The following is a 13,054-nucleotide window of genomic DNA, read 5'->3' on the forward strand; positions in this document are numbered from 1 at the left end:
CCATGTGGTTCATATACCTCTCCATTTCTCCATGATACTTATCTATCTTATTAATCTTAACCTTTCTAAAATTTTACATTTATGAAAATCTAAAGTACCAGGAAATAGTAGAGGTATAATTATTTAGTGCTTTGTATACAAACAAACCTTTATTTCTAGACTTCTATGTTTTATGTTTTTGACATATTTCAGAAGTCAATTTTAGAAGAGAATAGGTGTTCCACCAACCTGAAGAGAGGAGCAGTAAGGTTTTCATACAGAGATACTCTTCGTAAGATACCTGAAGCCTGTTTAACTCAGAGGAAACATATAGCATATGTTTACATTGGTCATACATGCAGGGTAAAGCCATTCTCTGCCTGTGGAAGACAAATATCAAGTGTTTGAGTTAAACAGAAGTAATTCTTGTTCCGCAAAAAAGTACTTTTCTGTTTGATTTTGCAAAGCGTTCTATTAACTCATCTACCTATTGCAATTAACGTGAATTCCCTCTGATCTGAATTTTGGAAAGCTTTCCTTAAGTATTTAGAATTTATTCCTATAGAATCTATTATCAGTCATTCATTTAAATCAAGCTTTTATGGTAGTATTTGAATATGAGCAGTTAGACAACAGTTTTAAATCTTACCCAGTTGAAAATCAAGTAATTTTTTTTCATAGCACTGCATTCTAAAGACAACTGTGTGTGATAATGTTTACAGTTAGGTAGAGGGTCAGAAATAAAACTTGACTCTAGGCTTTCTGATACCCAAAAATCTGCCTCTGACCAATGTTATGTGACTGAATATTCTTCCGACTAAAGGTACTACGAAATGAATTTTCAGTTAGGGTTCTCAACAGTTAACGATCACAACTACAATTTTCAAGTAGATCTCTCAAGTTTCCTAACTTTTTAAATGACACACACAGCCTGAAACTGTGTCTCTTCATGGTTTAAAATAAGATGTTTTTTAATTTTTTGACAAAAAGTGACCTTGGACTTAAGAAAAAAATAAAAGGTTATTATCCCAATGGCATAAGGAGACAAGAATGGGAAATAGAATGCCCACTTAAAAACTATTGTTCTGTAAGCCATCCATAAAGTTGAACACTGAGAAAAAATTTCTGTAACTCCTACTTTATGTAAGAAATACCAGGTTATGCTATGATGGTTTAAATCTAAATTTGAGTACCCTCCCAAATAAATACTGAGTCAGATTAATTTTATGAAAGAAGATATGTTGGTGTTTCATAACTCTATTCACACTTTTATTCCAATTAATGACTTCAACTTTCTTTTTAGACAGTGACTATAGACATTGTCAACATGGTTTTAACTTCTAAAGTAAACATGGTCAGATTCTGAAATGAGCAGCAAGTACTTAAGAGATTCAAAGGTGTTTAAGCTTACATATAAGCTACATATTTTTAATTAAATTTAATCAAAAAACTTAAATCTTCTTAAGCCATGGCACGGCAGATTGAGCAGTCCTTTTTTGGCAATGGATGGTCAAGGTGCCATCTGTCTTTGAAGTGGACACCTGAAAGTATGTGTGGAGAGCGGGCCTGGTCAAGCACATGCAGTGCCTATTAACTGAAAATTAACAGAATTAAAGAGTTTGATTGCAGTACATATTTCACATGCCTCTTGTCATATTTCTTCTAACCATGAAGCCTGGTCTTTTCTCCTTCACGTCTCACTCAGTTACACCTCCTCCAAGAAGCCACTAGTGACTCATCTGAAAAAGACCTCTGTCTAGTAAAAACTCAAAATTATTTTGATGGTTATCTGTGTCTCCCCAACTAGAGTGTAAACAGTAAAGTTAGGGAACCCTGTTTGTCTTGTTCTCTGCTAGTACAGTAGCAGGCACATACTAGGAGTGCGGTACTTGATGTTCCCCTGTAATGCGTTTTCCTCTGTTTGAAACCGCCCCTCTCTCCTCCCAGCGCTGGCTTCTTCATGCTCCTAAAACAAAGTCTATCTTATGGCTTTTAAGATGCTGCTTGACTTGGTCCCTGTCCACTTATCTAAACTCGAAGAAAGTCCTTATTGGCTTTCTCTCAGTTCCTCACATATGCCAAGGATGTTTGTCAGCCTTTGTAGTCATCTCTTCTGCCTGAAATGCCCTACCTCTCCTATAAGCTTGTTCTTTTGTACTATTCAGTGCTCAGATATTTAGAGAGGTCTTCTATAGTACCCCACACTATAATGTTATGGCTCTCTGAAATAAATTTGGTCATTTGTTTGGTTTTCCTCATCTGCATGTTAGCATAGCCTTACGTATTACAGCTCAAGCTCTTAAAAACAGTGACACTTGGTAAATCCTCAAATATGATTAAATGAACACTGTGCTGGGAAACTTAGCCAGCAAGTTTAACTCAGCAGTTAAGCCTCTTTTAAAATATCTAGAGCTAGTATCATCCAGTCTCCTCTAAAACAGATACGACTTGACCTTTACTGTGTCATAAGGCAAGCCCTGCTGTTTAACACCTGGCTCAAATAGATGCTTTTTTATATCTTCTACCCGTTATTTTTGTGCTTGGTACACCCAACAGTGGAAACAGCAGGTTTGCTTGCTCTTCACAGGGTATCTCTTTAGGCTATCCTCATCATTCATTTTCTTCTTTACACATCCTCTGTTCATCCATTGATGTTAATTTCTAAACTTCTTGCCACTCTGGACATAGTTTTTTTTGCCAATCAGTGGCTATATTTATTTTTTTTAAACTTTACAATGGCATCCAGTTCTGAACAGAAACTACTAATGATGGATTAACTCACATGGAGTAGAGTGAGACTGTTATAACATGGTTGCAGATTTCATTAATTTTTTTTTTGGACCCCCATAGTCAACAGCCGGAGAAGGCAGTGGCACCCCACTCCAGTACTCTTGCCTGGAAAATCCCATGGACGGAGGAGCCTGGTGGGCTGCCATCTATGGGGTCGCACAGAGTCAGACATGACTGAAGCAACTTAGCAGCAGCAGGATAGTCAACAGCACCCAGAGCTCACAGTTTTAAAATCTTTTTCTCACATGAATACAGATCTCCTTCTGCCCAGATCAGTGGGTATGCATATGTGAGTGTGTGTGACTTCCCTGTTTGCTATCTAATAAAGGAGATAAGCTGTGAGTGCAAAAGTAGTAATAAAAGGTAGAATGTGATAAATGCTAGGGATATACAGGAGAGGTTTTTACCTGGTGGTATGACCATCATGAGCTAGGGGTATGTTTGAAGAACAGATCATCTGAGGGGAAAAAGAATATGTGAAGGAGAATAACAAGAGATAAAATGAGGCCAGATTCTGGAAAGCCAGAAACCATGCTGAGTACACACTGAGTGCTCAGTGAAGACACCTGTGTGTTAAGAAGAAAAACTTAGCATGATGGAGGATACACAGGCAGCAGAAAGCTGGTTAGAAAACAAGTGCAATGGGTACGGGGAATGGGTATCTGAAATATTTCACAGGCATAGACCTAGAGGACTAGAGAAAGCTGATTTATCAAATCTTAGTGTGGTTGGTTCTCTCCCATTTTCTTTACAACTCATACACATTGAGTGAGCCTTGCCATGCAAAGAGATGCTTCTTGTCTTTGGGTCCATATCTGTCATCCCTTCATCCTAGTTGTCCTCATCTGTTCATTGTCCCTGCTGAAAGTAAGATCAACATGAATTGTATTACGCTGTTTCCTTTCTGAAATACGATTACATAAATAAAACAATGCCACAGTAAGATTCCTTTTCCCTTGCTATAGACTTTACTGACCCCAAGAGATGCTATTTAAAAAATATCCTTCAGTAGGTCCTGGTCTGTAATAATGCCACATGCAATTTGCTCTGTAGTACATTCTGGCCTGCCTTAAGCATTGATAAATTCTGCATCAAGATACTTGGTAGGTTGCCCAGTTCCAAGATAATCTGGTAGGACTGATTCAGTCCTGAAGGAATATGAATAACAAATAACTTACTCATTAATAATCAGATCAGGAGCAAAACACAGCATATTTGCACATGATTGTCTGTATGATCTCCACCCCAAGGCAAATGCCATGAGGAACATCCATGAATATTGCAGTAGAGTCATTTGGTCATCCAGATGTAAGTTCCTGAATCCTGAATTAAGAGGAATAAAAGGTATGAGGAAGCACTCTAGTTGCCAAAGAGAAGATCCTCTCTCTGGGAACTGCCAGTTTTGGAAGATGCTAATAGAAGAAATGAAGTGTTAAGTGGACACAGTTCTCCTTTGTCATTTGACATGTAAGACCAAAGCTCTCAATAATTTTTTAATAGTATTCAATGTTAGAAAAAAGAGTAGCCAGTTTTTGTCACCTTTTGCTTATTTGAGTAAATATGGACTAAAGACTAAAATGCTATATTAAAAAGTACAACAGAAAGCCAAGAATCCTGGCAGACATTACTCATTCAGTGGATTTAAGTTAAAAAAATGCTCCTGATATTTATACCTCTTTACCTCATGGACGGAGGAGCTAAGAGTCGGACACGACTGAGTGACTTCACTTCACCCCTTGACTAAGTAGGGATGACAGGAAACCATGGGACCAAGGTGATACAGAGCCAGCGTGTTTTATGTAAAACATTCTAAGGTTTACACCTTAGTGCTGTTATCTTTTGCATCTTACCTGGTATTGCCTTTGCCCATTTCACGGCTGCAATCACCTGCCGCCCACCTAACATGTTGAGTGCGGTCATGATCCGCCAAGTTGAATCTGGAATAGAGCTGTCATATCCTGCATATAACACCTCGGGTTCAATGACTTCCAGCAGTGACACCAGCGTAGGTGTGAGTTGTGGTAATGTTGCAGGAACTATTGTTTTGTTAGCAGGATTTTCAGAAGTTTCTTGCGAGACTCCTGTAGTGGCCTGCTGAATTCCTTTTATCTTTTTCTTTGTTTTTCGAGCTGTGGGTATATTAAAAAAAAATACATAGAAATCAGCTGTAATGGGAAAGTTTGGAGAGCGTGGTTTATTCAAGAGGTATTTCAGTTGCTGAAACTAATTTGAAAAAGGAGAAATCTTTTATGTAGCAGTTATGATAAAGTGACACGAAAGAAGAGAAAAACAGTTTTTCCTGAAAGCAAAGAATCAAGAGGAACCCATTCATTTAATTTCCTCTACAAACAAGACAGTTACTTCTTCATTACAGTTAAATGTCTTACTATGTTAAAACAATATAAACATATCACTTACATATTCTTCCATTAAAGTAATTTCTGTCTCAATTTCACTCCAAAGTAAAAATTTCATTAGTTATACAAGGCAAATTACTATCAACTGAAAGAAAGAATTTAAGTTTGTAATACCAGTAACTGTGGTGGCTTAGGGTTAATCTAAATTGTGGGTGTAATGAAGAGAGTGATACTGTTTATCGTCTTGCACAAAGTCCCCTTCTTATCAAGATAGTAAGAAGATCTTGCACAGGAGATCATGCATGCAGAAAGATCCCCATTTCACCTTTATATTATGTATACTATACTATATGGGATTTAAAATCTTTGTGGCCATTCAGAGAAAATATATAAATTACCACTGGGTATAATTTCTTTTATAAGAGATTTTAACTGATGACTCTATAAGCCTAAAGTATCTATTTTCATATCATATATAAAGTAACTTTTATTTTTGACTTAGTTTGGAAAAGTATAATTGAATTAAAACATGGATTCCGTAGATTTTTTTAGCAGACATATTCATATTCTTGAATTTACTTGTTCCAGTGACAAATGAAAATATTATTCTTTTCTGGTTATATGTGGGGCCAAAGCAAGCAAATTATGGTATTCTTAAAGAGAAATTACTCAGAACTCCAAGGAAGGACAAGGAATGCAAGTTGTATGAAAGCAGAAGTGTATCTGTCTCAGTTATCAGGTATGCAGACCATTGTGTTAAGGAAAAGTAAATGATAGTCACATTTAAAAATAATTATTATATATTTTGTCCCTAAAATGACAAAGTACATAGTTTGCGGAGGACAGATGTAGGGGCAAGAACTATGTATATCCATGTGCAGTGTTGGGGGTAAAAAAAAAAAACAAACCCTGTCGTTTGGTTGGGTAGAATGGTCCCATTTCTTACTGTGCTCAAACATTTAAGAATTTTTAGTTAACGTTTCAAAACAGAGAAATACAATCACGACAGACATGCTCTAATTTATTTTACCATGCTCTATTGAAGACACAGTATGGTGCAGTAGAGAGCATAAATATGAAACCAACATGTTGGAATATAATCCTGGCTCTGCCACTGAGTAGCTGGGTATCTGTGCCCTATTCTCTGGGCCTTTGTTTCCTCTTCTATAAAATGAGGATAATGTCAGTACCTACCTCATAGGATCTGTTGATAATTAAATCAGTTAGAATATATAAAATGCATAAAACAGTTCTTGGCACATGATCACCGTCTCAACTGGTAGTAAAATACAGTTGGAAAATATTCTGAATTCACGTAGTCCAAGTTTAAAGAGGAGTGACAAAGTTAAAAATGGAAGAGCTCCTAGACATTAAGGGAACTCTTGAAACAACCAAAGTTATCATATCTTACTGACACCCAGGCCTCAAAATCAGGAAGTATATATTTTGTTGACAAATGAGAACATGCATGTCCCAAATAAATACACTGAAACAGTACTTTAAAAACTACTATTAACCATAACTTTAAATTTGTCTAGAATATGTGTTCTTACACTCTACATTAGAGCAGAAGAAAGAATAATGACAAACTGGAGGACTTTAAAGTATTCTCACCTTATCATAAAACTTCTATAAGAGAGCACAGGCAAAAGATTTTCTGACAATCATACCCATGTTTTCTTAGGTAAGTCTCACAAGGCAATAGAAATAAAAAGACAATCTAAAGACAGGAAGAAAATACTTGCAAATGATTCAACAGGGCTTAATTTTCAAAATATACAAACAGCTCATACAACTTGTCAACAAAAATCAAACAACCCCCCTTTTTTGGTGGCCTATAGGCATGTGAAAAGATGATTAACACTGCTTAGAGCTCCAGATGAAAGTTAAACTTGGTGTGTATTCGGGAAAGCATCTAAAGATGTTAAAGCAGCCACACTGTATTAGTGATAGGACCAAATGCTGAGTTTGTTCTTTGAATGAACTACTTGGGGAGTTAAAGGAAAGCAGTAAAACTGGGGCTGGAGGGCAAAACATATAAACCAGTCAGTAAAACCTGGCATGCATTAATACATATTCATTTAAATGGTCAGAGAGAAGGAAGATGAAACTAAAATATGCACAGAGATGTAAGAAATGAGGAATAACTATCTGGTTTTGGTAATAAATTATCCTTGTGGCACTGAATGTCTACGTGAATTTGTAGTCAATCTCTGTAGCTTTGGTAACACCTATAAGACGATGGGCATTTATCATTTTCTTTAAATCAATGTTTAACACATTGGCACCCTGTAGTAAAGTTTAAGAACGTAGGCATGCTGGGAAAAAAGTGGGCTAAGTGATTGATGTGTCATGAATGTTTCTAAATATGGTGAAGACAAGACTAATCTTTTTTGCTATCAAAGTAATATGAAGAACTGAGAATGTTCTTGTGTGGATTGGGGAATTAAGACTGCAGTTACAGCCATAAATCTACTTTATGTTTTAAAACATGTAAGCAGTGTGTACTGGATAGCCCCAACAGTTAGTCTCTTTTCTGTCAGAAGAACCACATGGATTTCATCCTTCCTCTAATAGCGCCATATACAAGATTCAGTTCAGTTCAGTCACTCAGTCAGGTCTGACTCTTTGCGACCCCACAGACTGCAGTACGCCAGGCTTCCCTGTCCATCACCAACTCCTGGAGCTTGCTCAAACTCATGTCCATCAAGTTGGTGATGCCATCCAACCATCTCATCCTCTGTCATCCTCTTCTGCTCCTGCCTTGAATCTTTCCCAGCATCAGTCCTTGCAATGAATATTCAGGACTGATCTCCTTTAGGATGGACTGGTTGGATCTCCTTACAGTCCAAGGGACTCTTTCAAGAATCTTCTCCAACACCACAGTTAAAAAGCATCAATTCTTCAGTGCTCAGCTAGCTTTATGGTCCAACTCTCACATCCATACATGACCACTGGAAACACAATAGCCTTGACTAGATGGCCCTTTGTTGGCAAAGTAATGTCTCTGCTTTTGAATATGCTGTCTAGGTTGGTCATAACTTTGCTTCCAAGGAGCAAGCGTCTTTTAATTTCCTGGCTGCAGTCACCATCTGCAGTGATTTTGGAGCCCCCCAAAATAAAGCCTCTCACTGTTTCCACATCTATTTCCCATGAAGTGATGGGACCGGATGCCATGATCTTAGTTTATGGAATATTGAGCTTTAAGCCAACTTTTTCACTTTCCTCTTTCAGTTTCATCAAGAGGCTCTTTAGTTCTTCTTTGCTTTCTGCCATAAGAGTGGTGTCATCTGCATATCTGAGGTTATTGATATTTCTCCTGCCAATCTTGATTCTAGCCTGTGCTTCATTCAGCCGGCATTTCCCATGATGTACTCTGCATATAAGTTAAATAAGCAGGGTGACAATATACAGCCTTGACGTACTCCTTTTCCTATTTGGAACCAGTCTGTTGTTCCATGCCCAGTTCTAACTGTTGCTTCCTGACCTGCATACAGATTTCTCAGGAGGCAGGTCAGGTGGTCTGGTATTCCCATCTTCTTTAAGAATTTTCCAGTTTGTTGTGATCCACACAAAAGCTTAGGCGTAAGTCAATAAAGCAGAAATAGATGTTTTTCTGGAACTCTCTTGTTTTTTCCATGATCCAGCGGATGTTGGCAATTTGATCTCTGGTTCCTCTGCCTTTTCTAAATCCAGCTTGAACATCTGGAAGTTCACGGTTCACGTATTGCTGAAGCCTGGCTTGGAGGATTTTGAGCATTACTTTACTAGTGTGTTGTTGAGTGCCACTGTGCGGTAGTTTGAGCATTCTTTGGCATTGCCTTTCTTTGGGATTGGAATGAAAACTGACCTTTTTCAGTCCTGTGGCCATTGCTGTGTTTTCCAAATTTGCTGGCATACTGAGTGCAACACTTTCACAGCATCATCTTTTAGGATTTGAAACAGCTCAGCTGGAATTCTATCACCTCCACTAGCTTTGTTCGTAGATTAGTCTTTCCAAAATTCAAGTCTGATCCTGTCTCTGCCCCGATTTTCCATCTAACTCCTACTGAACATCTCTAGATTTAAAATTCAGTGTTGCCTTTTTTTTTTGCCTTTTAGGACAGAATCAGGTGACCGACCTCTTGCTCCTGTTTATCTTATAGTGTGTTGTACCATTTTGTGTTGACTCTGCAACCTAACTAGACAGTAAAGTGCTTGAGTACAGGCACTATTTTACTGATTTTGAATACAGACACTGTTTTATTCATTTTATGTCTAATGCCTGCTTTGGTGAAAACTTGCTGAATTGAAGTGCACCACTACCACCTTCAACTAAAGCAAAATTCCAAACTTGCTACCCCAGGGAAAAGATTTCAAATAATATCAATGTTAATTACACTTGTTATATAAGCAAGAATATGAAACTCATTCATAACTAGTTTCACATTTCTTCTTTGCTTGAAAAAACCCATTGAAGGCTTTCCTCACTTTTTCCCCACTATAGGTTGGAAATAAAAGATTGATATATACATGTATATGCAAAGTAAAAGGTAAATAACAGAATAATTCTGACTTGTTTCTATACTAACCCTAGCCAATAGTTGTGTTTGAAAAAAGAAATAAAGACCAAAGTAATGTTTCTTCAAGTATTACAAGTTTGATTATTACATAATTTTCTTTCTTCATGTATAGTTTGGCTATAATGAAGTCAGTCTATGTAATAAGAGTTGATAACCTTAAACAGAATATGAAATACTCATTTAATAGACCAGTTAGACCTAATATCTATAGGATATTTCACCCCAAAACAATGAATTTCACCTTTTTCTCAAACGCACATGGAAACTTCTCCAGGATAGATCACATCCTGGGCCATAAATCTAGCCTTGGTAAATTCAAAGAAAATTGAAATCATTCCAAGCATCTTTTCTGACAACAATGCAGTAAGATTAGATCTCAATTACAGGAGAAAAACCATTAAAAATTGCAACATATGGAGGCTGAACAACACGCTGCTGAATAACCAACAAATCACAGAAGAAATAAAAAAATGCATAGAAACGAATGAAAATGAAAACACAACAACCCAAAACCCGTGGGACACTGTAAAAGCAGTGCTAAGGGGAAAGTTCATAGCAATACAGGCATACCTCAAGAAACAAGAAAAAAGTCAAATAAATAACCTAACTCTACACCTAAAGCAACTAGAAAAGGAAGAAATGAAGAACCCCAGGGTTAGTAGAAGGAAAGAAATCTTAAAAAATTAGGGCAGAAATAAATGCAAAAGAAACAAAAGAGACCATAGCAAAAATCAACAAAGCCAAAAGCTGGTTCTTTGAAAGGATAAATAAAATTGACAAACCATTAGCCAGACTCATCAAGAAACAAAGGGAGAAAAATCAATAAAATTAGAAATGAAAATGGAGAGATCACAACAGACAACACAGAAATACAAAGGATCATAAGAGACTACCATCAATAATTACATGCCAATAAAATGGACAAATTCTTAGAAAAGTACAACTTTCTAAAAATCCTACTTTTAATTATTGCATCTGCTTACTGATTTTTTTCAAAAGTAAAGTGATAAATTTTTATATGGTGCAAAGACATTCATTTTCGATATTTACATTACCTTCCAGGTTCATTCCAGCTTGAAGGCATTTTCTATAGCGGCATGCTGGGCAGTTTTTTCTTCGAATTTTATCAATGATACAATCATTTCTTCCAGCACAAAGATAATTGTGCTGTCCTACATGGAAAATAAAGGCACTGTTAAAATTTCCCAGGCCTTAAAGGATATTTTTATGGGGAGGCTCTTTTTTGTTGTTTTCGGGGAACATAGCCAAGGACCAAAGGCACTGATGAAGGCAGGCATACTGTACATCCAATACAAAGTGAGAGATCAATTTAAAAAGTAAAGTCTTTCACATTGTTTAACAAGTAAAGTCTTTCATATTGTTTAACAAGCATAGTTCATTAAAAAAAAATTACTGCAGTATACATACAGAAAAGTACACAAATCATAAATTTATCACCTAATAAACTTATTAAGAAGCAGAAAGTACCCCACAAACCCTCTTTTTGCCCCTTTCCAGTCACTACCTCTTCCTTGATAAACTGGTCTTTAAATTGTGCTTTAAACAGTTTCTTAACCATTATAGAAGACCTCTGTAATCAGTGTTTTATTATAACTTCTAATCTAATGCTTAGCAGGATTAAAGAAAGAGGAAACTGGTTTAAAAATATGGTGAGAGTACCAAAGGGAAAATTACTTTAATTCATCATTGCACCACCACATGCAAATAAAGTATGCTTCCCTTCCAAATTTTAAATGAAGTTATTAGTAAAGGCTTAATCTTAAATTGTGTTAAGGTGGCCAGCAATTAGGTAAATCACAGACTTGGCAAACTAAACTACTCTATCTGTAACTTAGGGAGATTTTTAAATTATTTCACATGTTTTTAGACACCAGCTACTGATGATTGTTACTGTCTAAAATCTTCTGGGACCCAGTATTAAATGTGTTAAGAGGTAGAAATGCAGTTTTTACCTGTCAAAAAATTTCAAGGGAAATTTAAAAGGGAAAGACAAAAAGTCTTCCTACTTTCCCTCTACCCTCAGTGTACCCTCTTTTGTTGAAGAAAGCTATCTGAGGATTTGCTAGCCTGGCATTAAAACTGAAAGGATCCTTCTACACAAGACCAGCATATCTAAATAGATACACTGGATAGTTAAGACTCCATGTCCTTACACTAGAGGGGGTGGTATTCAGAAGATTGCAGGACATTTGTCTTCTCAAAAATAAATCATATTCAAAGAAAAGAGAAACATAATAATCAATTCGTAAGGTTGAATATACCTAGTTCTGATATTAGGAAAAGATCCTTTATGTACAGAATAATCTACTTGATTTGGATAAAACAAACTATATTCACTTCTTCCTAACATGTTAAATCACAGGGCTTGTTAAGCATTAGTTTGGGGTAGATGGTTAACTACATCAGTTTCAGTTCTTTGTGAGGAACAGGCCACAGAATTTGACTACTGGTCTACAATTCAGCTTTGTTCCAGAGTTGTTCTCCAGTGCCAAGTGTCTGTACCAGTCATTTCTATTCCTTTCTGTATTGTGTAAGTTTCCTAGCTTCTTTTCTTGGACATGAAATAGAAGCTCTAACCCAATAATTCTATTATACAGAATTAAATAAGGAACAACAGATAAAATCATAGTTGAAGCAGTTATAATAATGAAAACGTTTTAACCCATAAGACTATCCCTGACTTATTGTTCTTCAGTAAACTAGAAGGGACAATTAAAAAAATTATTGGTAAACACAGAGAAAGTTTCAGTGCTTTATATCTAACCAAAAGCTCAGAATGTGCATGTTAAGCTAATATTTATTTTTTTTGGCTGTGCTGGGTCTTCCTTGCTGTGTGGGCTTTTCTCTGGTTGTGGCAAGCAGGGGCTGCTCTCTAGTTGCAGTGCTTGGGCTTCAGCAGTTGTGGCGCATGGGCTAAGTTGCTCTGTAGCATATGGGATCTTCCCAGATCAGGGATTGAGTCTGCGTCTCCTGCATTAACAGGTGGATTCTTTACCACTGACCCACCAAGGAAGCCCTAATAATGTTTTCTTTATCCCAGGTATATCTTCACCACAATTAAGAATCTGAGCTACAGAATCAGGGGGCAATGTACCTTCGTAAGTTCAAATGCTCTATCTGGTTATTAGTATGAAGTTGGACAAGTCTGTGGGTATCTTATCTATAAAAAGAGTTTCAACTAGTGGTCACTATTTACAAGGCATGGATATGTACTCCCTGTCAATACATATGATAAGACAAGACATTTCAGTTTGGAGTTTCTGTGTCTTCTACCACTTGGTAAATTTGTTTTCTAACGAGAGAGAGGGCAGATGTCAGGAGAAAAGCCTTCAGGCCAGCTGGGAT

The 13,054-nt window shown here is 36.8% G+C and overlaps 2 protein-coding genes across 29 annotated transcripts in view; one reads left to right on the forward strand and one right to left on the reverse strand.

Moving 5' to 3' along the window:
* LOC147369579 (uncharacterized) overlaps nucleotides 1-13,054 on the forward strand; it is a 97,887-nt gene that overhangs the window by 47,818 nt on the left and 37,015 nt on the right. The window lies entirely within an intron of this gene.
* The window catches only part of NR3C1 (nuclear receptor subfamily 3 group C member 1), a 119,941-nt gene that overhangs the window by 15,223 nt on the left and 91,664 nt on the right, over nucleotides 1-13,054 (reverse strand). For 8 of the 10 annotated variants that reach the window (XM_086412191.1, XM_086412187.1, XM_086412190.1 and 5 more), the window contains exons 4-7: nucleotides 10,744-10,860; nucleotides 4,620-4,898; nucleotides 3,948-4,092; nucleotides 229-359 (exon numbers count right to left, since the gene is read on the reverse strand). In XM_086412191.1, the coding sequence (XP_086268317.1) occupies nucleotides 229-359; nucleotides 3,948-4,092; nucleotides 4,620-4,898; nucleotides 10,744-10,860 (672 nt within the window). Of the gene's footprint in view, nucleotides 1-228; nucleotides 3,631-3,947; nucleotides 4,093-4,619; nucleotides 4,899-10,743; nucleotides 10,861-13,054 lie in introns of all 10 variants that reach the window. The other 2 variants (XR_015167602.1, XR_015167601.1) reach the window with 1 other exon arrangement.

Source organism: Bos grunniens, chromosome 7 (assembly GCF_055505025.1).
Source record: "Bos grunniens cultivar Pamir isolate PY7600 chromosome 7, Bosgru_T2T1.0, whole genome shotgun sequence".
In the NCBI taxonomy this organism is placed as follows: Eukaryota; Metazoa; Chordata; class Mammalia; order Artiodactyla; family Bovidae; genus Bos; species Bos grunniens.